This window comes from Drosophila kikkawai, chromosome 2L (genome assembly GCF_030179895.1).
Source record: "Drosophila kikkawai strain 14028-0561.14 chromosome 2L, DkikHiC1v2, whole genome shotgun sequence".
Classification (NCBI taxonomy): Eukaryota; Metazoa; Arthropoda; class Insecta; order Diptera; family Drosophilidae; genus Drosophila; species Drosophila kikkawai.
The window spans coordinates 8404937-8431475 of record NC_091728.1 but is presented as its reverse complement, the minus strand read 5'-3'; the positions used below and the strand labels follow the sequence as shown (position 1 = coordinate 8431475).

Genomic DNA, 26539 nt, shown 5'->3' with positions numbered 1-26539 from the left:
AGATGAAATAAAGAACAAATCTCGAAAAATTATAAAAACCTTTTCAAATATGTTAGAAAAATTGGTTTATTGAGATATTTTTTTTTTTTTGCCGTCTAACTGGTATAGTGGGTCACTATGGGTATACATATACATATATTTGTTGGTTTTACATAGTTATTAATTAATTGTATATGAATGCTCACTACGATTATAAAATATATATAAATATACTTTTAAATTGTACATGTTTGAATATTTACAGTTAATTTAGCACATGTACCACATGATTGTGTGTTAAATAAATATTAAATTAGCATAAAGCATACAGCATAAAGCATATATAGCGTTTTAGCGATATAGAGAGAGGGGAGCTCCGAATGCATGTCACTTTCTCCATTAATTTATGAAATGCGCTTTCTGGGCGACGACATTTTAGTGGTTTTACACTTGGTTTTGTATATATCATATTACGTATAGCTTTAACTAGGTAGAAGAGTGTACTCCGAATACGATTAGACACCGTTTAAGTTAGTTTTAAGTTTTGGGGGGGGGAAAGTAGAACGTAAATTGCACTAGGCCTTAGATTAGACATAAGCTTAAATTGTCATGTGCTGGAACTTGAATACAGGTACGAATTAGCAGCGATCCCGGTTGTTGTAGGCCTGCACCTTGGCCACGGTGCACTCGAGGGCCTCCCGAATCTCAGTGAATACGGGCACGCCCTGGCGCTTGGCCAAGTCGATCAGGTACGACCGTCCGCGATTGTAGTCTTTGATGGCCGCCACCGTCAGCTGTGGGAAAAATATGGCAATAAATGAGTACAAATACGTTGGAATTAAGTGTTATGAGAAACGCACCTTCTCGCCACCCAGGACGCAGTCATCGGGCAGCATCTGCACCGCCAGCACAACGTTGTACATGAGGCCGATGCAGTGAGCGGCCAGTGTCATGGGGGCCAGCGAACGCGTCTCATTCGTAATGACGAAGAGCAGCACTCGGCTAGAGTCCAGCAGCGATGGGTTGTACAGGCTCTGGCGCACTGCCACCGGTGGCAGGGACCAGCTGAGCGACTCCTCAGCGACGGTCAGCTCCTCTTGCTCTTCCAACTGCAGCTGGTTACCCTTGCACTTTCTTCGCGTGCGCACAAACGATCTCTGCTGCTGCTGTTGTTCGTTAGGCGCTTGCTGTTGCTGTGCGGCAGTTGCCTGCTCCTGGCTTTGATCCTGGTTCTGCTGCATCAGCTGGATACTCTCGTGCAGGGCCGGAGTGTGGAAGCTCACATTCTTCGACTGTAGATACGGAACAGCCAGCTCCGTACGCCACTTGGTGCGGAGGACACAGCTTCCGCCCAGATAGACATCCCGGAGATCTAGCCCACCACCGCAACAGAGGGCATCGCCGGCACTGGCTATTGAGCTGCTGCTGGAGAAGACCGAATCGTTGGAGTCGCTTTCCTCCTCCTCGGCGGGCGTAGAGACTAATTGGGCAGCCGTCACAGCATTGGCCTTGGTTTCTATTGTTTTGGTTGTGATTATTTCGGTTGTTTCGATCGACTCCACATTCAGCAAAATCTGTGGCCTGGGACTTTTACCTAAGCTTCCCGATGCCGCCGTGGGCTGGGGCGACGAGGTGCCGCTATCCCGGCTACGGCTGAGCTGCTCGAACAAATTCTGCCGTTCTAGGTCATGGCCAATACCACTGCTGCTGTTGGACGGAACGCTGGCGTTGCTCGAAGTGCGCGAAATATTCTTGCTGGCCGAGTAATATATGTCAACGTCGGGAGCTGTTTCAATTAAGGATAATAATTGTATTAATAATAAGTCCCTGTTTAGATCTCATTCTAAATATTTACCATTTGTGAAGTAGACCTGCGGCGGCGGTACATTAGTGCCCTTAATGGGCGAAATACACCCGCTTTCGTGGATCTCCTGCTGCAGGACGGACAGGTAGGCCGAGATCACACAGAACAGATCAAAGTCGATGAGTTCCTGGCTGGGCAAAGTGGGCTGGATGCAATTGCTGCCCTCATCAGCAGCACTCCCGTCCAGATTTTCAACGCCAGCTTTGGGACTGTGCGTTTGGAGCAATTTCAGCGATTCGCGTTGATTGATTATGATCTTAGTTAGATTGTCTAAATTAACTAAACTCTGAGCATAGCCTAGGAATAAGAGAGCACGTTTGCACTGTTCCACAGTGAGCAGATCGCTTTGCGGATTCACGCGATCGAAGGCGCCGCGAACGGTACTAAAAATTAGGGGGAAAAAATCAAATTAGTTTTGTTAAATCATTTAATAATAAATTCTAAGACACTCACTCTAATATAGAAGATATTTTGGACGGTGGGTCTCGGATGCCAGATAGAATTTCCTTGGTACGATGCAAGCCCAAGGGAATGTTATCCAATACAGGCAGGCCGCGACGGGAGACCAGCTCCTTAAGTATCAATTGATTCCGATATAGATCGAGGTATTCTCTGAAAATGAAACAAACGAATTATGTATTTAATAATATTGCAATTTCTTGGATTTTTTTAGAAATACTTACTGCTGTGAAATAGGCTCATTCAGGATCTTCTGATTTGGTTTATACGGATGCAAAACCAACACCAGCTGCTTGCAGTTTTGACCCGCTATGTGTGCCGCCTCGATGGCACCAGCAGATGCGCGTGTTTCCGAATCCATAACGAAGAATAATACACGGGCCTTTTCCTTAGCTCGATGCTCCAGCTCTATAAGATCGGGCGTCCAATCGGATACTTGCTGTTGGTCAAATCCAAACAAGAAATAAGTGGGATATTCTCAAAATATATATTAGTTTAAAGGACTCACAGGATTGTAGAACGAAATGCCCAACTCCTTGAGGGCTGGTATGGCAACGTCGGCGCGCCAGGTGGTTGGATTACAGGAGCCGCCGAGGAAAACCTCCACAGGCTCATTGCTGGCGTTTTTCTTCTTTTTGGTGTCATCTACACTGCTGAAGGACTTGGTGCTCCGCAGCTCGGTGCCATGGTTATCGGACTTCTTGTTGCTGTAAGCAGGTGACGACGATTGGGCGGCAGCTGGCGATTGCAGATGCTGCTTGGAGGAGGTGGAGGAGCTGGCAGGATCATCTTGTTCCGGGAGTAGTGGCTGGTAATCACAATAAGACGGCTGATTCGAAATTGTTGAAGCTCTGGGAATTTAAAAAACATCCTGGTAAGTAAAGTTAGGTAAGGAAAAAGCTCTCACATTGACCTACCTGAAACGCTTCAGATCCGCGGCTAGAACACAAAACTGGCCAAAGGTTAAGCCATTCGCCTGTCCACTTCCACCCTTGCGGGCCACCTTCTTGGCCGTTTGCAGCATTTCACTTACTGAAACGGAAAACATAACTTTAGATATTTCTATTTTTATTTGGATAAATCTAAAAAGTACTCACTTTGCTTTTGGCTAGGATGGAAGCTTAGCTCGTGGAAGAGCTCCTGGGTCCGCTCGTCGGGCACCACATTGCACCGGGCCTTCGCACGCCATGCATTCAGCACTTCTCTGTAAGAAATAAAATGAAGGAGAAGATCATTAGCAAATAGTCTCTTTCATTTTTATCGTTGCTCAATATTTAAAAATAAACTGCCTTGGGTAATCGTTTATTGAACGATTTATGGCCTTATTAAACAATTACTCGATTTATGTGCCTGTGGATGCGATACATTGTGCAATTTATTGTTTTATTACTTTGCTGGAAGATACAGCAACTATTTTTAGCATATCGTAAATTTAAAGTTGAAAAAACTAAGCGGAAATATTGTTTTCATTATGTTTACTTTGAAAAGCAATACAATTTACACTTATATTCTGGGATCACAGCAATGAACCCATCCAAGGACTCGAGTGTTAATCAATTCCGTATTATAATAAGCGTAGGAAACTGTATAAATCTCAGTATATATCAAAATTTTACGCCAGTCACGTTTCTTGGGGCGACACATGTTTTAAAGCCACCATTTTGAGTCATGTAAAAACGAAAATGGAATAACAAAGCTCAAACAAAAACTTTAATAAAAATATTTATATTCAAAAGTATTACAATATTTTTGCGGATGCCTCGTCGAACTCTTCCTCATTGTCCGACCTTTGGCCAGACATCGTCGTCACCATCAGCATCAGCAGTAGAATCACCAGCAGGAAAAACATTGGCAATTGCATCATTTGTGCAATGGAAATTTAAATATCGCGTATACGTAACGTATGTCAGCCACGAAAGGGAGAGAACAGATTGTAACGGGCTGGAGGGCAGCTATAATTGGGTAATATTTATCGTATATAGCTAGACCCGGGCTGAACGAAATTTTTTTGCGGCGCAGTTACTTGATTTCCATTTGGATTTCGAAACTGTTTTTGTTTTCGTTGTATTTCTTATTTATATCTCTTGGTTCAAGCTTGAAATGGAAAACGCAAAATAATTCATCCACAATTTGGTACACAATATCTCTTATAGCAATATTATATATCTTTTGCGTTGTTGACAATGTCCAAACCAACTGAATTTTGTAATTTTTGTATTGCGTAAATTATTTATAATAATTTTTTTTATTCCACTCTCGGTTTTATACGCCTGCGATTGAGATTTACGACTGAACTCAACCATTTTTTTGTTTATACATTTTGTTTCAAGTTGAGAATTATTTCATATAATTGCTCTAGCTGGCTTATCAATGATAGAGAATGGCAAGAAGAAGGTTGCTATTCGGTGAAATGACGTCAAGTCAAGGCCCAGACAAGTGACAAATAGAAGTCAGAAAACAAATTAAAAAGCAATTCTAAATTTTTAGTTGCAAAATTAAAAGTATTAAACATTTTATTAAAGGTAACCAAAAGTAATGGCCTGTTTTGGTGGTATTTTTATAAATGATTACCTGCCTCTGAGCTTAATCAAAATTAAATTAAAATTAAAAATGCCTGTACTTCCCAAGTAACTGTCTAATATTTAGCGTGATGTAATGTTTAAATCTGTCTTAATTTAGTCATATTATTTAACATAATCAAAGCTGTAAACAGCTCTTAAAAACAAGACTTTTCCCTACGAGTTATACAGCCCACTCGTCGCTGAGGAACCTCACAGGAAAGTCCCTGTCAAAATCGCGCCAAAAACGCGTGTGCGAACGGGAAGACATTAATGAGGAGCAACATTTTTGGTTTTATAGCTCAACAAACTTGTATGTTAACTGTTTGGGCCGAATGCTGCCCACACAAACAAAGCATAAACCATGCAACAAAGAGGCAAAGAAACTCTAACTTCACAATGACACATGTTGAGCAATAGAAGCCCAAGCCCGGAGCCCAACAACAAATGCAAATTCAATCCAAATGCCAACCGATTATGTCAGAGAAAGAGAGAGGTCTTGGCTATTTTATGTGCTGGCAGTTTGGGGATTTAATAAAATTAAATAAAATTATTCAAGAACCAAGAAGATAGGCGGACTTGGTTGATGTAAAAGTGTATATTGAGTAAGCTCTACCTTTCGGATCACCTTTAAGATATTTACGGGGTTATCATGTATTAAAAGATCAACGATTACAGGTTATTTTTGTAAATATAGTTACGTTACTTTGTCTTGTGTTGACGCCCAAAATCTGGCAACACAGACGGGGTTGGCCAAGAGACAACCGAAGACCAAGTGCAGGCGGCGGTCAAACTTGTCTAGATGCCAATTACATGACTGCATCAGCCGACTAGGCACGCCCACATCTTCACATCATTCACTAAATTTGGCCTGGCCTCTCTTTACTTTTTTTGTGTTTTTGTTGTTTTATTAAAATTGTTTCATTCTGTTGGTCTTCTATTTTTGGCCTGCTTCTGCTTCTGGCCGTGTCTGTGTGGGTGAAGTTGCGCCATATATGTACTGTTTTGTTTCTTGTTGTTGGAATTTTTATGGCAAACAGATTTATGCTTTGTTTACCACAAACACGGCAGAGCCAAAACCATAAAAAGGAAGAGCATTGGCCGCCGACAGTCGATGAGCAAATTTGGCAGTCGCAACATTTCCGGGACTAAAGAGGGGAATGCAACCGAGGTAGTGCAGCATGCGCACAATTAACAGATACTCGATTTGGTCATAAATGTTGTTTTTAGTATTACCATGTCTGTACAGAGATGCATTTCCTGCTCATCTAATTAAAGGCAAACGGGAAGTATTGATAATTAACCAAAAGCTATAAGATGTATTGATGAATGATATACTAAGATGTGTGATATTTTTATCTTTAGCTTTATAACTTGAAATAACTAAAGCTTAGTCTTAAGAAAAATGATTTCTTAAGCAGAGAAAATATCAACTGAAATTACAATTTTCCTATATTTTTTATACGAAGGAAAATTCCAATTCTTCTCCAGAATGAACTAAAAATATTCCATATTTCCAGATCAGGTGGGCCTAAGCTGATTCATGAGCTGTATTCATGATGAAATTCTGGCATCAGATAGATTCTTAGAACCTGACATGATGTGCCCCTAAACTGCGACGACATAAGGTAGTAAACAAGTTTGGCGTTTTTGTTTTTTATGCTGACCAACCGCATAAAATAACAAATAAATAACTGAAGCGAGAGTCCCAGAGAAAACAAGAGAGTAACAGAGTAAAGCTGAGGGTAAACAAATATGCCCATGTGATCAGGCCAGGCTACCGGAAATTCTCCGTGACCCATTAAAAGGTAAGCAGATAAGGCCAAGTTAATAAACCAAGGTCCTCGGTTCTCTCTCTTCCTCTCTCTGGGTTGTGGCTTTATCTCACCTTTGCAACAGGCCCTACGTGCTAAAGATAACGTGTGGTTAGCGTTTCTATTCGAATCTAGTAAAGTCTATCTATAACTTGGCTATCTCTCGATAACGAAACAAAATTGCCTATAATGAAGCCCTTGTGGTCTTGTACTTAGTATCAGCCATTAGGCCATCACAGATCAGATAAGAATAGAGTTTGCGAAATTCCTGGGTCTGATTCATCAGATCGTGTCTGAGCCTCATTGTATGATAGTAATAAATACCAATTATCTGCTCGTATAGTATTCATTTCTTGAATAATTGTTGCAGCTAATTAAATGAATTTTTATCTCTGAATCATAAGTAGAGCTTATCATTTGTATCTAGTTGAAAGTTATAACCATTTGATTTAATGGATATTCTTATCTGTTAATCAGGTGCTGAGAGGGAGAGGCAATTAATAATGTTAAGACAAGACATAAAATTGCCGGAGACCATCAATTAAAAAAAAGGCAAAGTGATTAATTTGTATCTACATTTTGGAGTGATTTTCTTAATTAGCTGTGCATAATTTATTTTATACGATGGTAGTTATTATACAAATTTATGGTTTTATCTAAAGGGTCACCCGTCTTTATATGTATCTATTGTATATTTTTAGCTAGTTTTAGTTATCAATTATAACCTAAAAATAATATTTAACTTTTATCCACAAAGTCTAAACTTTCTTATTCAATTCAATCCATGAATAATCTCTGGATAAACCGATCAAGGTAGTAAACAGATCAGCATTTCCGCAAGTGATGAATGAACTTTTCCAACAATATACATACTCATATTTTTGGCCTGGAGCCAAGCCGAATGACGTTGCGGTCGTCAGGCAATCTTTACAGAGATAGCCATTAAGAAAAATGCATTTGTGGAAATGATTTCATTGACCCACGCTCCTCATCCACGTCGTAGTGCTTTTGAAATGAGTAATAAACAATTTCCGAAGACAATTGAACGGAATGACACGAAATGTACGTTGAACCCGGGGAATGAGTACGGCCCCGGAGAACGTCAGTGGAAGATTGAATGTCGCTAGTCACAATAAATGCAAAAAACATACTATTTGCATTTGGCGCTGTGTTGTGTAAATCACTGTGAGTGGCTAAACATATATTTGCATTTAACAGCTTGTAAATCAAGCGAAAAATATTTGCGTACAAGTTTATAGAACACATGTCAAGCACCAGCGGATTAATCAGCGGCGTTCTATGCATAGATGGAGACAAATCTCAAAGAGAGGTGTGTTCTATGCTACACTGACAGAAGCCAATTAATAAATGTGCTTTTCTTATTCGTATTAAATATATTAGTAACTACTTCTGTTTTTCTTATTTTTATATGGGATATTAAGATAAGCCGTATATTCGACCTTCCCATAATATTAATTTATATTATATTTGCGCTGCTTCTGTAACTATTTCATTTGCGCAGTGTACATTTGCCCAAGACTTGTGGCGCCCTAACACAAACATACAACAAATCGAATGGAGCTCGCTCTCTGTTGGTAACAGGTAGCGACGAAAGAGAGAAACCAAAAGGTGCTGAGGGGGGCGTGTTGGGGCGGGGGAGCTGTGGCTGCAGCTTGCTCAGCGACTCGTTTCAATACAAACACACACAACAACCGGCCGCCACTCACACTGGCACAACTCTCCCGGCAATAATCGATGATGAGGTCATAACTAATAATAAAAATGACGATGCTTGGTGAGTAAATGTTAAACAAAGAGCAGCCACTGAAAGAGAGTCCCACGAAGAGAGGGAGTGGGAGGAAAAGAGAAAATGGCGCTCTTTTTCGAACAGCTGTTTTTAGTGGGCCGGCCAATACAATCTTGGCAACACAATTAATTTTTTTTTTTTGCAAACATATCTCTTTTATTTAGCAGGCGTTATCTTGTTATCTGTGATAGCTGCGGCAACTCTCGCTGAATATTTATCAATGGGCTGGCGTCATCGCCGAGCTCTTTGAACCCTCCCTGCAGTTTCTTAGCCGTTTATCTGTTTTATCTAAGCCAAATTCGCACTACAGATTGTCAAAAAACACAATCGCCAAAATAAGCTGTGGGTGGTTAGGTGTCATTTCAACAAACCAAACTACTAATGATCGTTTATGGAACGGGAAGTGTGAAAAGGTATTCATTTCATATTTATAAATAAATACTTTTCAATATATGTACATATTTTTAATGAACTGAATTTATTATTTCCATTCTATTGATCTTATATAAAAAATTCAAACATATTTAATAAAATGACACCAACACTAAATCCCTTCAAAAGCGTAAATCCTTTTTATTCAGTCTAAAAATGGTTCTAAAATATCATGGAAGTTTGCTTCTTATGTTTGGCTGTTTGAACAATTAATTATATTTATCTAAGCAGTACAATCTCTTTGGGTAAATAAGGCTTTAAATTACGAAAGAAATGTTAAGAAATTGATATAAAATCGAATCAAAATTATCAAACAAGCTTATATTTCAATTTAAACTAAACCCTAAACCTTAATTTATCTTCAAATTAAGAACAAACACAAAAAGAACCATGTCTCAGGAAAGACCTCCCTAAGATACCGCGAGGCATCATCGTTAAATCCCACATTTCTAATTGTTTTGTTCTTAGCCATGATAGGTAACTATCTACCTTTCACTGTCCAGCCTGAGGAGTCGTTTGAAGAAACCCTACCTCAAGTGGTTCTAGTCGTATCTGATTAATCGGTGGTTCTTTATTTATAAAGCGTTGCTTCTGCTGGAGAACTATTTATAGAGACTGGGTAAACACGGCCAGAATGCGGCAAGCTTTCACAAGGCAGTTAGGCCGCCCCGCGGACAGGGGGATAGTTTCGTCTGCAAAAGACTTAGCGTCATCGGTTTTTTGGCCTGGGAATCGCTTTAGTTGTTTCGTCCGCCCGTCTCATACGAGTAGAGTATCTTGATTGCAGAGTCGTTCGTTGTCCTATAACCTTTTATTTTCGCTTTATTTTGCGGTTCGCTTGCGGCTTCTTCTTTTCTTTTTTTCGCCGCTCGTCTCTGGGGCTCGCTTGTGACATCAACGTTTATTTTTAAAGCTCCACACTTTACCATTTTTTTGTGCCTCGTATTTATATATATGCTATTCTACTCGCCCTCTCGCCAGGTTTGCATTTATTTATTATTTATTCGATTGTATACCAAAATTGTGGAGCGCCATGATATCACTTGCGAGTAATTTGTTTACCTTCGCAGGCACTTGGCCGTACTCGGGGCCAGGAATTTCAGCTAGACACCAAATGTATTGGCCTGTATTGGTCCCAAACTATCTGATTTCCAATCTCTTTGGGTTTTCTCTGGAGTGTACAGAGTGATTTGCCCTATCGGTGCTCTGGCATCTAATCTAATCGCAGCACAACTTCTGATGGTCGAGCGACGGAGTGTTCAATACACATCGCTAAATGTATTTGCCGGATCGAACAGTCGATCTATGTGTACGGAAATCGATTCGATCATGCTCCAGAAAAAGAATATTTCTATATTCCCTGGAGCGGTGGGAAAATTTACAGCGAAACTCTTCCTGGGAATTTAAAACAAAACAACCGATTTTTGTTTAAATTCTTGAAATTGTTGCAAAACTCATTTCAAGGAAGTGTCGGAAATAACCCTTCTAAGAGATCTCGTAAAAAAATATAGTAAATATTCTTGAAAATTTAACAAAAAATTGTAATCAATCTAGAAAATATCGTATTTTAGTGAAAATTAGGAGTTAACGTCACTTAAAAAAGTAAAATAATATGCAAAAAAATGTTTAAACTTATATTAAATACAGAAAAAAAAAGTTTCTTCTAAATTAAAAATAAATTAAGTAAATTACCAAACAAAACTCTTAAAGATCCTTTAAAAGTTCCCTGTCCTAAATGAGGCTTTAGTAGATTATTTCTCAAGTGTTATCCTTTGCGAAGGTGTATCCACAATATACCATTAAGCACAAGTTTTTTCATCATCCATTTCATTTACATTTTCAACAAATATTTATTTAATTGTTAACTAATGTGGTTTGAAAGCCGAGGTGCAGACAACACAACCGCTCATTAGACGCGCACCCGAGCAACTGACTGACTGCTGGCTTCCCTTCGCATGCACTGAGTACTTCTTCCCGCCAAGAGGGTTTCTTTCCGCTGCCTTTTATATACTATTTATATATGTATTTTGTATACTCGTACCCAATGACTCCATCAATGAAATGCCGATTATGAGAAAATCGCCCGGCCAAGCTCACGAACTTTTGATGTCGCGAAAAGGCGAAAAACAAGCGAATAGAAATTATAGAGTGGATTTATATTAATAGGAATTACAGCCACTGCCAGGCGTCAGCCAGGGGGGCGGGGGTCGGTCAGAACGGAGGGTTCACATTTATTTAATATTGTGTTAAATTACCAATTAAGTGTGCCACTCAAGCGGAAAGGGTGGAGAACTGTCACGGCCCGATGATGATGGTGATGTCATGAATTATCGTTTTCTGATTGAAATTATAGAGATAGTGAGTCCGGCAGTCGTCGGCCGAGAACAAAAGCAGCTAAACAGCCTACAGACTGTCAGTTAGTCAGTCATTCAGTCAGTCAGTCAGTCAGTCACTCAATCATCAGTCTCCATGCTGCGATGAATGAAGTTGTCATCGACACATTTGGTCGCTATCGATTTACTCCCACTTGGGCAACAGTGTGCGTATGAGGTCAACATTTCAAAAATAAATAGGTTACATATTTCGGTCGACTAACAAAGAGCCGAAAGCCCAGATCCAGGCGATCGATAAAGCGACCAGAACCACAACCACCATTCCCCACATACTATATACATAATCGTGTATTTGTTTTTGCGCAAGGTTAGTGAGGCATCCACCGATCGCTCCGACGTCTGGCTGCCTCAAATGGGCTACTGCGAATGCAAAGCGGAGAAATGTGAGTCAGTTACTCGAATGGTAATGTGTAAAGCCTCTGGAATCTGAGGTCACACGGATCGTTTAGAGAGTGTAAAGCCGTGGAGTTCCCTAGGAAATAAAGGACGACTCACAGATCACATGGGAGAGAGTCTATAAAAAGGAAGTTTCTAGCCTGAGATTTAGATAGTAATTGTGGGTTATTATTATCGTAAATCTGAAGTGCATTTTGGTCTTCTGGATATTTTAAATATTTTTGTAATAAGAGGCTGTTAATATGAATTTTTGTTCTAAATAACAAGAGGTTGGGATAAGATTTGTGATATATAAAAGACAAAAAAAGTAAAGTCAAGTTCTTTCCAGTGAAATCTGTACAGTCTAACCCACCCTTAACTCTACAAGCTATTATTTATTTATTTCTTACAATTAATTAGAATCAAATTGAGGGGAAAGAAAAATTAAATCTAGGCAATCATCGTGAGTGAGCTTAAATTGATGGAACACAACGGAACCCACACAAAAAACACCCCTCGGCACTGACATAAAATTATATTCTAAAAAATTGTTTTTTTGTTTGCGCCATTTCTTCTGCTATAAATATATAGACAGATGTATATATCTGTTATTTAGACTCACATGATTTAATGGGCTTTCTTATATTTTGCTATTAAATTGCTCAGCTTTTTCACTCTTTTCTTTTTTAATTTCGTTATTTGCGTTTTTGGCAGCTATTGTGTTGCCATCGTTGATGTGTGTTTGCATTGTAAATTATGAAGTAGCCTCCAGTAATGGCCCTCAAAAATTCACACTTTCTTTTGACTTTGGATGATGCATATTATTTTTAGAACATGCTCGCGTAAATAAAGCGACGGTTGCAAAACCAAACAAATGGACGTACGTAAACAATGCAAAAATATATCTAAAAAAAAAAAGAAAACATTGTTTAAGCGCTTTTTAGTTTGCGTATCGGTCGGGGTGGAGGGGTTGAAGATGGCAATGAGAAAAGCATTTGGCCATGAAAACAAGCCAAGTGCAAATAAGTTAACTTTGACCATGTTCATCTCAAGTAGATCGTGTATAACAAAATTTTTAAAAATAAAACGAAGTCGGGGGAATTTATAAAAATATATGACTTAACTAAGAAAAAAGCTTAAATCGCTTTGTTAATCAGTTTATTGATTAGAAACTCTTTATAAGTAATGACATCAATTGATTGGATCATCTTTAATTCGATTTTATGGTCTGCCCTTATCGGAGGAGCACGAGGAAAGAACGAAATTAAAAAAAGAACAATTGCCCTAAACTTATTTTGCGGGATGACAACACCACCAATACTTCATTTATATGTATCTCTTATCGGTTTTATCAAATCAAGCCAGTTAATTATCCCCTCCCCCTTCGCCGATGAGGTTAAAATACAGTTTTTGGAGGTGACATCAGAGAGCTGATTGGCTCATCCGTTTGCCTATATCGCCAGACATTATCTGGCAATCAGAAACGAATACCCACTATTTGTTCGTCCGGCTGTTACAGGCTGGCCTTTATAGGCCCATCTATCTGAAGTAGTTCCGACTGGCCGGCCTATTCTTAGCCGCTGATTGCAGTCAGCTGCGATCTGCATTTGTTGTGTATATTTTTAAACGATTAGCTCACTGGGCTGGCTCGGATTGTTCGCTATTCGATATTTATGTTTGGCTCTGGATGTGTGTTTACAACAGCAGCAGTATGGGTATCTGCAGGCTTTCGATTAATTGTTTACAGCACGTTTCTCAATTATGTCGAATGAATAATTAATGCGCGCATTTGCTTAGCCTATTAATGCATTTTCCAGCACATTTATTATTATTTATTTGCCAACGTGCCGCAGTTCCGCAATGGAAGCGAGAATTGGGTGTGCAGGTGATTTTCCTAATTGACTTCTCCCCGATACAACTCACACCTGAAGCTGTGACGGCTGATGACTCGGCTAAGTTACGACAAGTTAATTCACTGCCCACAAAGCTCTGAAGTAATTAGGATAACATTTGCTAGTATGAATAAATATTACAATAAATGGTCTTCCCCCAACATTTCTCTATTAATTCTCTATAAATAAAAAGATAATTAATTGAAAGTTATTAACTTTGCATGGGAATATCCCAACAAAACGATTATACTATCGTTTCGTATGAAAGGGCTAGCTTGCTAGTCTTAAAGCACTTCTAAAAATATAAACAATATCATTCCGTGCACTTTGGATAAGCCCGACTAAAGGGAAATCAAGCCAACTACTTGGAATTCTCATTTGTCAGCCGCCTTTAGACAATTTGCCATTTTAATAAATTAATTAAGCGTGATTGCTACTTGGATATTCAATTGCACTATTCCACAATCGAGTTAAAAATAAAGCATAATATCACGAAGCAGTAAAACGAGACCCCGACGAGGGAGAACAATGTGATAAATGCGGAATTAACAAAGCAATAAAGGGGAAGACATCAAAACAAATAACAAAATAATGCTGGCTACTCTACAATAATAATAATTGACAAAGAATGCGGCGGCGGCTGCTGCTGAATTGAAGTGCCTTTGATAAACTCATCAGACTCAATGCTTGATTTATGGTTGCATCCAATGAACGCACAGTCCAGCGGTACAATTAAATTAAGGCGAAATAAAACAGAAAGGCGAACGCATCCAACTCTTTTAATTAAAGACTTTAATGAACGCGGCCAGCTGTGATTTATGAGTAGAAATTAGCTGACGCCTTTCTGTGTCTTCTAGCCAAGCTTATAGCTTATATATTTCGTTCCATTTCGTTTCCAGGGTCCAGTGCAATGATCTGCAAATCGCCAACACGTGCCACAGCATTACAAACAGAGTGTGTCACGAAGAAGGTCAGTCGACAATAGATCATGGCTAAAATTAAATTTCAGCCATAACATCATCGACCACGAAGATGGTGGGAAGCAGGAGACCGAAACCAAGAGCCATGTAGCCAAAGATCTGATGAATTGAACTTTGTTCGTACCCCGCAGATACCTTTATGGACCGACAGTTGGGTGTGGTTGGTTTCTAATATGGTTTATTATTATAATTAATTTTATTTTATTTTTCAATCTAGAATGCTTTCTGTGTTATTTAAGTTCTGAGAACTACTAGCTTCTAGACCATAATTAAGTTTTTTTTTTGCTACTCTATGATGGGTGACCAATCACACCTAAAGACATCCTCTCTTGTAGTTAATTCTCACCTTTATAGGTCACCAAATATTCGCTATTTCTACTCAACAGCCCCTGGAGGCAATGTGCTCAATAAATATGTTATAAAAGTGACAATTTGCTGGCTTATTTATGACTTTATTATATGCAAATTGAGACAAATGTCCAATCTACAGCGTGTACTCGATAGCCACAATCGCACTCGATACTCGATGCTTGCTTGTGAGTTCGTGTTTACAGCCCGGCTTGACATTTTAATGCTTTGTTATTATTTTGAGTTTCAATTCCAATTGACAAAAAGAAAAATGAAAAAAATAAACAGCAAAATAAATGCAATACACGCGCTTCTCTAAAAAAAAAAAAAAGAAAACATCTACAACGTTTCAGACAAAGATCAAGTTCATTGAATTTTCACACAGTGACAAAGTGCGAGAAGAGACAGCGGTATTGTCAGTCAGGGAGCGGTGGCAAATTCGTTTAATTGAATATTTTTCGTATTTTGCTTTCTGTGTTCTGAGCGCCCGACAAAATAAATATATAAATACATCAGTTTTAAAATAACGATGACAAAATCTCTCAAGAACGAGCGCGCCGCCAAACGGAACGGATTGCAGTTCTCTGGGCAGGAGTAGGCGTGGCAGATCGTGACGCCCAGCAGATAAATCTCAGCCAACAGCATATTGAACTTATCATCGATATAATGCCTAAAGATTATGGCAAATAAAGTGAATAACCCTGAAAGCATCCGCCAAATCGGGTTCTTAATTTGATTAATGCATTCAGAGCAGATGAAGTGCATTAACCCAAGTCGGAAAGGATGGGGAACTTAGTTTTATTTCATACATAAAATTCGAATTTCAATGGTCAAATATTTCCTTCCACCTATATTCGCACTCTATAAACAACTCATTAATTCAGCAAAGAACCCATAAATATTTATGCGAATGCCCATCCACATCTGGAATTCCTGGCTGGGTGACCTTGTCGGTTACCTGCAGAGAGCTTGACCCTCCCTCTTGACAACCCATGGATGAGAATGATAAATGGCCCAACTACAAAACACTTTTATTTGTATCCTTGACTCGCCTTTTTCCGTATCTAAATATTTAGGCAAAGTATGTTTTGTAGTGAAGGAAAGATTTCAAATTTGATTCGCATAAGCAAAGAACTACCAATAAACAAAGTAATACATTTAATCCAAGGGAAATGTAAAAGATATTGATGTTTAAGCATATTTAAAACGTAATTTCTTTACTCTAAATCTTCCCTAATGGAATTTTTCAACCACAAATTAGTTTTAAGAGCTGATATTTAACAAGAAAAAGTGCTTTGCAGCAAAGAAGCTTCGTTTTTCAAAACTATAATAAGTTCCTTGAAAAATACTCTTCAATAATTCTCTAAAAAGAACCCTCTTTCTCCCCTTTACACTGTTTGTTTTTTTTAGTGTGTTAGTAATATCCGCAACCAAATCATATTAAAAACAAAGAGAAATCAAACGAAAGAAAAAAACATACCCAAAAAATAGTTGCGTTATCTGCGCGGGCGTCTGGCAGACATTGTGAACGTTGAGGGTGCGAGGGCGGGCATACAGCATTCCGGCATGAGTGAGCGGCGGCAGACCCGCCTGCGCCAGGATCGCCGATGTCGAGTTGCTCCGAATGGTGGTGTAGGCGCGGAAATGCGAGCTGGCCGACGAGCGCAGTTCCACCGAGGTGGTGGTCTCCTCAACCTCATCAACTTCCTCGGGATGAAGGAGCACCTCCTTCAGATTTAGAGGAGCGGCGTTGCCCAGTAGTACCTCTGATTCCTTATCCATCGGCATTTGTGGTGGCATTTTGCTGGACTTTTGGTTTCCAGAACGTAACTTGATGATGCCGCTGCTGTTGTTACTGCTGCCGCTCAGTTTCTTGGCTCGCTTGATGTTGATATTATTGTTGCTGGTCGACGAGTTGTTGCTGCCAATGTTATTGTTGTTGGTATTCGGATTGGTAGTTGTGGGATTGGTGGCGTAACGATGTTGCAAGCGCATTTTGCCCCGATTTTCTAGCCCTTCAAAAGTTCAATGTTCAAGCTTCCGTAGATTTCTCTTCTCTCGCTCAGCATTTGCATTTAGCATAACTTGTCCATTCTGTCCATGCGATCTCAGCTCGCCGGTGCGACGCCACTTTCACTTTCAACTGAAGAATTTATGGGGAAAATAAACAATGTTCAAAAAACTCATATAGAAAGCAACAAAAACAAAGGAAAACAATAAATATAATTCAAATGCAGCGCACAAACTATAATGTGTCTGTGTGTTTGTCTGGCTAAATAAATCTAGAAATTTTATTTCCCACTTTTATGTTGTTTAGCACTTGGTGTTTTTTTTTTCTTCTCTCTTTTTCGTGTGTGGGTGCTTTTGGCAAATAATTATGCATAAATATACATCTTCGGGTGTTTCATTCTGCACAAATTAAATTGATTTCTTGGGCGAGAGTGTGTATACGCGTTTGTTTTATAAAATTAGAAATGATTTTATACCCCGAACTCGGGATCGAACGGAACGGAAGTCGGGCGCAGGCAATACAATTTACGAATATTGTGAAGAGAACTCACGAAGAGACACTCGCACAGGCACAGGCACAACCACACGCACACAGCGACGGCGACTCTCTAACACTCATGCACGCGGCCGACGAGGCGTATACGCAACGTTGTGAACGCGTCGAATGAACGCAAACGAATGAGTCGCAAAATGCGACGATGTCCACAGAAGTACTTCGTCGAGCAGCGATCGTTTGCCGCCGCCATCGCTCGGAGAATCGTAAGAGAGAATCGCAGAGACAAAGAGAATTCGAGTGAGAAGCTATCCCTCTCGCGGCGCACACGTTCAAAACAAACATTTTAGGCGACAACAAAAGCCAAAATAAATGTAGGAGGAAGCCACAAATACAGGCAGCGCGTGGGCAACTCTCGATTGTTTAACAATAATTTCTGTTGACCAGCGAACGAATTAATTCACACCGCACATTAAGTGGAATCAAATCGATTGAACAAGCGACTCGGGCCAAATTCACACACCAAATAGAGTACAGAGAATATTAAATTAATTGAAATTCGATAAGAGCGTTAAGTTCTCGTTGAGCGATTATAATTAAATTAGCCATATTTGGCAGCCGCAAATGTGCGGTTAAAATATATTTAAATATACTGCTGATAAATGTTTACTATAAGGGATATAGAAATATAATTTACAGGGTATTTACTTATTGAAATAAAACATAAAGCAAATAAGAAGTAGCAATGTCTATCAGTAGGTACAATATATTCCAGTTTCCTTTTTCTAAATTTTAGGTACTATGAATTATGGGTTCTTTCCCCTTTTATTACCTTGTATTTATTATCAACATTTATGGTATTCAAGCCATAAACATCCAATGTGATCCCATTGTTTTTGGCACCAAGGCTTTCTCTTTTGGTTTGTTTGTTTTAGTTTTTGCATCTTTGACTTTCTATAAGTTTTCCAATCAAATGGTAACTCAAACGAAAGTCAATCGAATCGTACAGTGCGATTTATAGGAGGAGAATTCAATTTTAACTTTTTCAGTTAAACCTATTTTAATGCTCTTAATTTCTAATATAATTAACTAAAACTAATACTAATAAAAACTAATTTAACGAAGCCTCTTCATAAATTTCCATTTTATTTTTTCAGGATCAATTGGCTGGCAACAGCCATACAGTTTTTAAACGGACTGTGCCTTTACTACCACATTTGTGAGTAACTCAGTTGAGCCCAAAAGCCGATTTGCTCCCAATTACTAATTATTGCGATTACTCACAGCCCAAAAAATGTGAATTTAGATTGTAGTTGACCAGCAACCTTGTGACTAATGGCGGGACTCCCTTTTGGCTTTCATTAAGGCCTCAGGTCTTTTACCTGGGCCACCACCGCCAGGTAAGTTGGCTATTTCCGAAGCGTTCGAGTGTCAACAGCTGTTTGTGGGCGGTCTGAAGACGATTCGCCAAATAGATGGCATATACATACCTATAGAAATCTGACTGACTATATCTGCTGGCCGAAAATTTATTGATGCCGCTCGAAATGGGATTATGCGCGCGTGTAGGTGAACAAAATATCCACAAAAATATAAATATATGTTATATGTGTATATTTTCTAAAAAAAAAAAGTCCGTTTAGACAAAATAAAAAGAGGGCGTTGCTACAAATTATAATGTATGTCAGGGTTTGCTCTTGGCACTTGTTTCGCTTGCCTCGAATGCGAAAGTTCAAAAAGATTTGCGCACATGTCCAAGACGTTCATTCGGCGGTTGGTTTTTTGTTTTTATATATATATTTATTTTTTTCTATTATTTTCCGCTGTTGTTGTGTTGGCCAAAAATACTCAAAATGTGCACGGCACCAGTGGAGGAGATGCTGTCATAGACGCGCCTTTTATGAGCATTTTGCGATGATGCCATTCGCGACTGTGGGCCGTTGGGTTATCTCGGGTTATATGGTGGTCATAAATCCATCTAAGCCTAATTAATTGCTTGCCAGGGGTTGGCAATGGAACAAGGTGAAAACATTGCATTCGATATAATTTGCGGTTCCGGATAATCGCGGATAACACAATCTTTTGGCGTGTGGAATGACAATGCTGGCCAAATAGAGATAGTAATAGCAAAAATATAAACAACTTTATTCTGTGTTATTGTTCTAAAGATGAACAAAGTGAAATGTTGTAGCTTACATTTAAGTTAAAGATAAAAGTTGATATTTATAATAATTTCAGTTTAAAGTTAGATAATTCAAGTCATTACACTAACTACATATATGTAATAACTTTAATCTTAATCTGCTTACGGATAAGAGAACTTCGTTTAACAAGTAAAGTTTAAGATAAAAAAATGTCAGATAAACTTGGAATAAATATAAATAAAATATAATAATTGCAAGTTGTACAAACCGCAAAAAACACAGAAATGCTTTTCAGTTAAAATGTTTTTACAAATATAAGAACGCAAAAAACACTTGAAAATAAACAGATAATGTCAAGTTTGTTTCCTTGGTAAAACTGTCTTAATGACTCGACCTTTTGGATAAACGCGGAATAATGGCTAATGTGAATATTATTGTTTAAAAAATCTAAAATAACTTTGAATATTTTAGACAATAAAAACGCATTGATTTGACTTTGAGCATACAAAAGACCTCAAAAGAATACTATTAATTACTATAAATACAATCTAAATAAGAAAAACAGAACACAGATTTGTACTTCCCGGAAAATTAAAGCCAAGTAACGAAACCCATCCCACGAAATGCTTTCAGTGCGAATCACATTGCCTAAATGGAGGGTAATTGCCGCAAATTATGCGTTCGATTAGTCAGTGGATTCTTGTCCTACTTTTCAGATACTGCCAACAAAAAACTGTAGAATCCACCTCACCCACGCGGCTTGGTCTGGGGCAAAGCGACTTGATTGGCAACTGATTGTCAGTTGATTGACAAATTGGTTGAAGGTGTGTGTAGTTGCTAGCCTTAATGGCAGTGCTTCTCACCTTCTGGGGCCTGATACACTCATATAAGTATTTTGCTCTTTTATTTCCAATTCTCACTGCTGATAAGCCGGCAGTCGATTACTATACGGGGCGCTAACATACGGACAACAATTCAATCAAGTATCCATCACAAACACACGCCTAGAAAATCATGCCTAGATAAGCAAATGGTTGGATAACAAAAGCCAACAGATAATGCGAATCACAAATACATAGGGCCGGTCCCACCGGACTTGTCTGGGTATTCGTATTATTTGCTATATAGTCGAAAAAAAAAAAAGTTTATCGCACGCAAACAAAAACGACCTTCAGTAATGATGCCTTCGTATTTACCTAGCCACATTTATGTCTCGTCGATCTCTTATTGCCATTTTGGCATTTATGTATATTTTGTATATTTTTAAAAGCACTTCCGCTCTGCTTTTCCTGGTGGTAATATGTAAGTACTAATTCATTATTAAGTCATTTCTCGATTGTTTACATATTATCAGACCGAACGAAGAATTTAAAACGAAAAGAACTCAAAGCTCTTTGTTTTCACATTTTCTCACAGATTACTGAGGAACGAAATAACGTATACTTAATGCCCTGCGAATTCTGTTAACTTCTGCTACTACTGATGAGAGAAAAATAAATAAATTAAGAGGCCTTTATTAATATTATGATAAATAGTTTATCATTTATAGAAAAAGTTTGACCCAGTTTGTATATGAAGTATTGAGAAAACAACTTAAAATAAGGAAAAGATAAAGATAGTGGTTTGTATTGCATACTTTTAGACACCTTCATAGGCGTTTTCAAAACTGCTGTACAACAAGGGTTGAATACGGTTGAATTCTTTACAAATATTTGGCCTGTATTTAAATTCATAATTATAATAAAATTTGAATATTTGAAACTTACTAACGAAAATGTCTAGATAAAGTTGTAAAAGTCTTTAGATTCTACCTGAACCTTTATTAGGGAACCAAATCGAACAAAGGAATCCTGCAGTTGCTGCAGTTGAAATAAAATATTTGCATTTTAAGAACACACAACAATGGCCTGTGTACCATTTTCGAATGACAACAAAAATATTTATTTTACGTGTAAACACAGATCTTGTTTTTCGCGGTTTATTAATTTGCTTGTCGTGGCCGTTGTTGTTTTTATTGTTGGCATTTGTTATTGCTACAAACGTATCAAAATGTTACATCTTTGTGCGGTTTTTATTTCCGCCTTCAATGCAATTGAGTGCATAAACTTAATTATTGTCAAAAGTGTCACAACAACAAGGCAAGTGGATGATCGAGTGGAATACACATAAGAGAACGAAATGCAGGGAAATGAAAAATTATTAAGAGGCACAAATGTGCAATTGTTATCACTTTCAATGCGAAATCAATTTAAATGGTGTCTGAAAGTATGCAATAAAAGAGAGTTTACTGCATACTTTTGGACATATTGATCTAAATTAATCGCCCATAAAATAGATCATTAAAGTTCAAGGACGTTGCGTTAACGAGAAATAGAGAATGTATGTCGATCCACACCTTTAACATAAATCTTTAAAAAATACATAAACTAAGCAAGTGGAGTTTCTCTTTTATTTACCACTTGGACAAATTAGCCAAACGGGGGACGCGAGGTCGAATGGCTCTCTTTAATTTTTGGAGCTCAAGGCTTTTAATAAACTAGCGGTAAATCGCATCAAAAGGTAGTATGAACTTTTCCAGCTCATAGGCACACACGCATACAAACACACATGCAATCATGTAGAAATTGGCAAACGAAACGAATCCAACTAACGGACAAAAAAGCTTAGGTCATTGACCAAAAAAAGAAATAGCATTGTGAAGAGTGAGCAAACTATTTCTCTTTCGCTCTTAAAAGCGCTCTTTTCGGCGAGCACGTTTTTCCAGAAAAAAAGCCACCGACGCCACTTTGCCTTCATGTGTGTGTGTCAAAGTTATACAAACACACAAACGATTCTGTTGGGGCAGCTTTAGTTGTTTCTTTTCCTTTCCACACTATTTTTTTGGGAGCCCAACAACCACAATTTCAAAAGCAACAAAAACCATTTTCTTATACGGCCCCATGGTGTTGTTGGTGTTGTTGTTGCTCTCCTATGGGCCCCAAGCTTACGTCATTCATAAAAATAAAAACGCAGCTCAAAGAGCGACGACAAAGAGAGGGAGAAGTGGAACAATAATAACAAGAACAAAGCAAGAAGAGAGAGAGAGAGATCAATTCATGTAGCTTATTTAAGTTGTGAATGCAATTACCTGAGGAATAATTTAACCATTCTGTGCATTGTTTATTTCCTTTGCTCTCGCTGGGTTCTCGTTCTCTTCACGCTTTTTCCCGATGTTTTGTTTAATCAATTTTTACGGCAGTCCCATTGTTTTTGCCCCTCCTCCGTTCCGTTCACTCAACACGTTTCACTTTTACAGTAACAAAAACACGGCACTCACTGCTGGTGCGTTGTTTTATTGTTTATTGTTGCAATTAATATTACTTGTCACATCTTAAATCAATTTGGTTTGTTTTGCTCAGTTTTGCCAGATGAAAATGTGGCTTCCCCCCTGCAAAATCTCAAATGCAAGGAAAAGGAAATAGGTATTTTCGCTTTGGCGGCTTCTGGGCACACTAAAAATAGCTGATCTAGCTAAGAAAATTTTGGTTTTTAGAGAGGTGGGAAACATGACTAAAAATATATTTGTGTCCAAATATGGTTTCAGTCTGCGATGAGGATAGGCAAGTTCTGGTATCGGTGGCGCTCGCCAGGTGTCGTGTTTAATCTTATCAAAAATAATTTTTTATTAATATGAATAATTTTTTAGAAAAATTGAAGAGCATATCAAAACCATACCCTATTTAATCATTTGCGGGATTTACCTATTTGTGTTAAAATCAGCTGATGTATTTTTGTCGCTTGGGAAACTAAAAGATAATAGGGTTTCGTTGTTCTTTTTATATTTAATTTTATTTATTTAATTTCAATTTAATTTTTTTCACAAATATAAAATTTTTTGTCCATACAATTGGCGTCATCCATGTCGTGCCCGTAGCCACCACGCAGTTAAGCTAAGCTGGGCTGGAACGCACTGATAATGCGTGGGCTATGGGGACCTTTTGACTCTGCTTAGTGGAATTTGGAAAACGGGCTGTTCCCATTGATGACGACAGAGTAGTAAATATGTTTTGGTTGTTTTTTCAGCTCTTAGTTGTTATCACTAAATTTGATTACCATTAAATAGCAGGTTGTGGGTTTTGATACTTATATTGTTCAGCTTGATTTTCTTAAGGAAATCTTAGTTTTTTAATAAATTATTTAAAAGTATATGCTATATCCCGTAATATCAAATTTCTGAATTTTCACACGACTCTAGCTTGAACATCGATATAATTTATTTTTAATGATTTTTGGTTTCAAAAAAGTTCTGTAATCCACTTCCACAACCTCTTAAAGAAAGGTACTTCAGGATTTTTTTCACAAATATAAAAGTTTTTGTCCATACAATTGGCGTCATACATGTCGTGTCCGTAGCCACCACGCAGTTGCACACAATCTTCGTCTCTAGTGCTTGAACTGGGTGCTCCCCAGCCCCAATCAATATAAGGAGCTGGAAGGCCAGAAGTCTGGGAAAGAAATGTCCCTTCACTGACATGATCACTGATGTCAATCCAGTAACTGCAGCAATTTTCGATGCCATCAGCGTACTTTAAACGTAGGAATTCGGCTTCGTTTTGGGGACTCGCCAAATGGGCGTCGAGTTGTTTACAGTAATTCACAGCCTCCGGCCAGGTTTTCATTTTTTCTTTATCATTTTCATAAAAATAAGACTTCGAGAGGCCGATATTCTTAAACGTCTTTTCTTCTGTTTCAGGAGGTGCGTCCTGTAGGAGCATCTTGCTCACAATGTTAACTCTTTCCGAGTAAAATCGATCTTCCAATCTGTCAAATCTTCGTTTAATGTCATCCAAATCTGAATTGCCCTGTGACAAGAACGGAATTAATTACAGATCTGTTTAATCATTAATCAAGTAAACTTACCCCTGCGAGAGTATTTTGGCAGAGTGTCCCCAGAACCAGGACAGCAATAATGAAATTCATTTTGTGCGGGAAGCAGACCTTAAGTTTGCTCTTGATAAAGACGACTGCGAATCTCTGATTTGGTGTAGCAGCTTTTATAGGAAGAGCCGCTAAGCTGGGCTGGAACGCACTGATAATGCGTAAGTGTGGGGACCTTTTGACTCTGCTATGCCCATGAATTCCGAGAAAGAAGGGGAATTTGAATTTGTTTAGTCCTTCATTGTTATCACCAAATTTGATTACACCAAATAGGAGGTTGTGGGTTTTGATAGTAATATAGTTGAGCTTGATTTTCTTATGAAAAATCTTGGTTTTTTAATAAATAATTCGGAAAATATGTTGAAAAATATGCTACAATATTTCAGTACCACTTCAACCTCCGGAGAGACAAGTCGTATTACAACAGCATCGATCCAGCGTTTGCAAAAAACCCATAGAGCTTATCAGCAAATTTGTGAAAAACAAATATTAAGACCAAAACAAAATAAAAAAAGACAACAACAAAAAACACACCATTTCATACCAATCGGGCGCAAGCCCTTTACAAGCAACCATGCACGAGCCACCAGACATACCAAAGTTCACTACGAGATCGAATCAACTAGGAGAACCCAAATTTATTATTATTAAAAGCAAAAATGAAACCTCACTTAAAACACTTTCACCTTTCATCATCGAAAAATCCGTGGATTTTGCCTGCGGAGGAAGAGTTGATTCCGTGAAAAAACTTAGGGACGGCGGACTTTTGATAAAAACAAAAAACAACTTACAAGCCACAAAACTTCTAAAACTTACCAAAATCGGAGACATTGATATAACAGCAACCGAACACAAGACACTAAATTTTTCAAAAGGCGTTATCTACTGTAATGACCTTAGATATATAGACGAAGAAACAATTCTCCGAGAATTAAAACCGCAGAAGGTAATTGAAGTCCGAAAAATTATGAAGAGACAAAACACCAACAACAACAACAACCATAACAACACCAACAACAACAGCAACACCAACAATCACAGCAGCACCAACAACAACAACAACCCTCTAACAGAAACCGGACTCATAATAATTACATTTGAAACTCATCAACTCCCTGAATTACTGCGAATCGGCTACGAAACTGTCCGCGTACGCAACTACATCCCTCTCCCAATGCGTTGCAGAAAGTGCCTCCGTTACGGACACCCAGCACCTATATGCAAGAGCACAGAGAAATGCTTAAATTGCTCAGAGGAAAAACACACCAACGAAGGAGAACTCTGCAAAAACGACAAAAAATGTCTTAACTGTGTCAACAATCCCGAACTTGACTCTCAGCACAGCCCTTTGGACCGCAAATGCCCCACATTCCTGAAACAACAAGAGCTTACTGCCATTAAGACCACCGAAAAAGTCGACCATAAAACTGCTCTGGGTATATACTTTGAGCGACACGGATACAAAACAAGAAACTCTTATGCAAATGTACTCACAAACACCACAACCACAATAAACACCCGATCTCCAAATACTCAGACATCAACAGCTTCAAATGCACAAACTACACCCACATCCTGCGATCACAACGAACCAAACAGAGCCACAACATCAACCGCACCAATCAAAAGAACACTGGCACCGAAAGAAACCCTGCTAACCCACAACCAACACGACCAAGACGACATCGAAGCTATGGAAACGGACAACCCCAACCCCACCAGAATAACGACACAATACGGATCACAACTCACACAGGACCTTAAACTAAAAATTTTCCCTAAAGATAAGTCAAACACTCTCTCCACTAACTTTAAACCAGAAAAAAAAAAGGCTAAATCTTCCAACAAAAACAAACGCACCAATACCAGCGACAGCGAATCGGTTTAAAAGCCACAGATCTCCTATACTCTAAGGTTCAACCTCAGATCTCTTTCCACCCCAAAAATGTCACTAATTTTAATTCAATGGAACATTCAAGGATACACAAATAATTATAATAACCTCCTAATCCTGATTAAAAAATACTCCCCACATATCATTGCATTACAAGAAACACATATACAATACACTAAC

At 38.5% G+C, this 26539-nt stretch overlaps 2 protein-coding genes across 5 annotated transcripts; both read right to left on the bottom strand.

The window, feature by feature from the left end:
- Positions 1-48: 48 nt before the first annotated feature.
- Positions 49-22959, bottom strand: raw. 4 transcript variants are annotated; one of them, XM_017167040.3, is made up of 11 exons: positions 22676-22959; positions 16382-17044; positions 3400-3506; positions 3220-3334; positions 2811-3153; positions 2527-2741; positions 2297-2455; positions 1835-2226; positions 1574-1765; positions 840-1495; positions 49-773 (listed from the first exon to the last, which is right to left on the bottom strand). In XM_017167040.3, exons 2-11 carry the CDS (start codon positions 16894-16896, stop codon positions 618-620), a joined length of 2850 nt encoding a protein of 949 aa, XP_017022529.1. In that variant the 5' UTR covers positions 16897-17044; positions 22676-22959; the 3' UTR covers positions 49-617. The 4 variants fall into 4 exon arrangements, with proteins under 4 accessions (XP_017022529.1, XP_017022528.1, XP_017022531.1 ...); XM_017167039.3 differs by having other exon boundaries at positions 840-1765; XM_017167042.3 differs by lacking the exon at positions 16382-17044 and having other exon boundaries at positions 840-1765.
- An 863-nt stretch (positions 22960-23822) lies between these two features.
- LOC108074792 (C-type lectin 37Db-like) lies at positions 23823-24541 on the bottom strand. Its single transcript, XM_017166971.2, has 2 exons — positions 24448-24541; positions 23823-24389 (listed from the first exon to the last, which is right to left on the bottom strand). The coding sequence occupies exons 1-2, from the start codon at positions 24505-24507 to the stop codon at positions 23823-23825; spliced, it is 627 nt and encodes a 208-aa protein (XP_017022460.1). The 5' UTR covers positions 24508-24541.
- Positions 24542-26539: the final 1998 nt, after the last annotated feature.

Excerpts from the sequence above, each read along its gene's own strand:
- raw (XM_017167039.3), bottom strand. The coding sequence starts at position 16,896 with ATGCGCTTGCAACATCGTTACGCCACCAATCCCACAACTACCAATCCG. Across the intron at positions 1,766-1,834 it reads GCAGGTCTACTTCACAAATG|CTCCCGACGTTGACATATAT; the intron begins GTAAATATTTAG and ends TAATTGAAACAG. Across the intron at positions 774-839 it reads GCGTCCTGGGTGGCGAGAAG|CTGACGGTGGCGGCCATCAA; the intron begins GTGCGTTTCTCA and ends TTTTTCCCACAG.
- LOC108074792 (XM_017166971.2), bottom strand. The coding sequence starts at position 24,507 with ATGAATTTCATTATTGCTGTCCTGGTTCTGGGGACACTCTGCCAAAAT. Across the intron at positions 24,390-24,447 it reads GCCAAAATACTCTCGCAGGG|GGCAATTCAGATTTGGATGA; the intron begins GTAAGTTTACTT and ends TTCTTGTCACAG.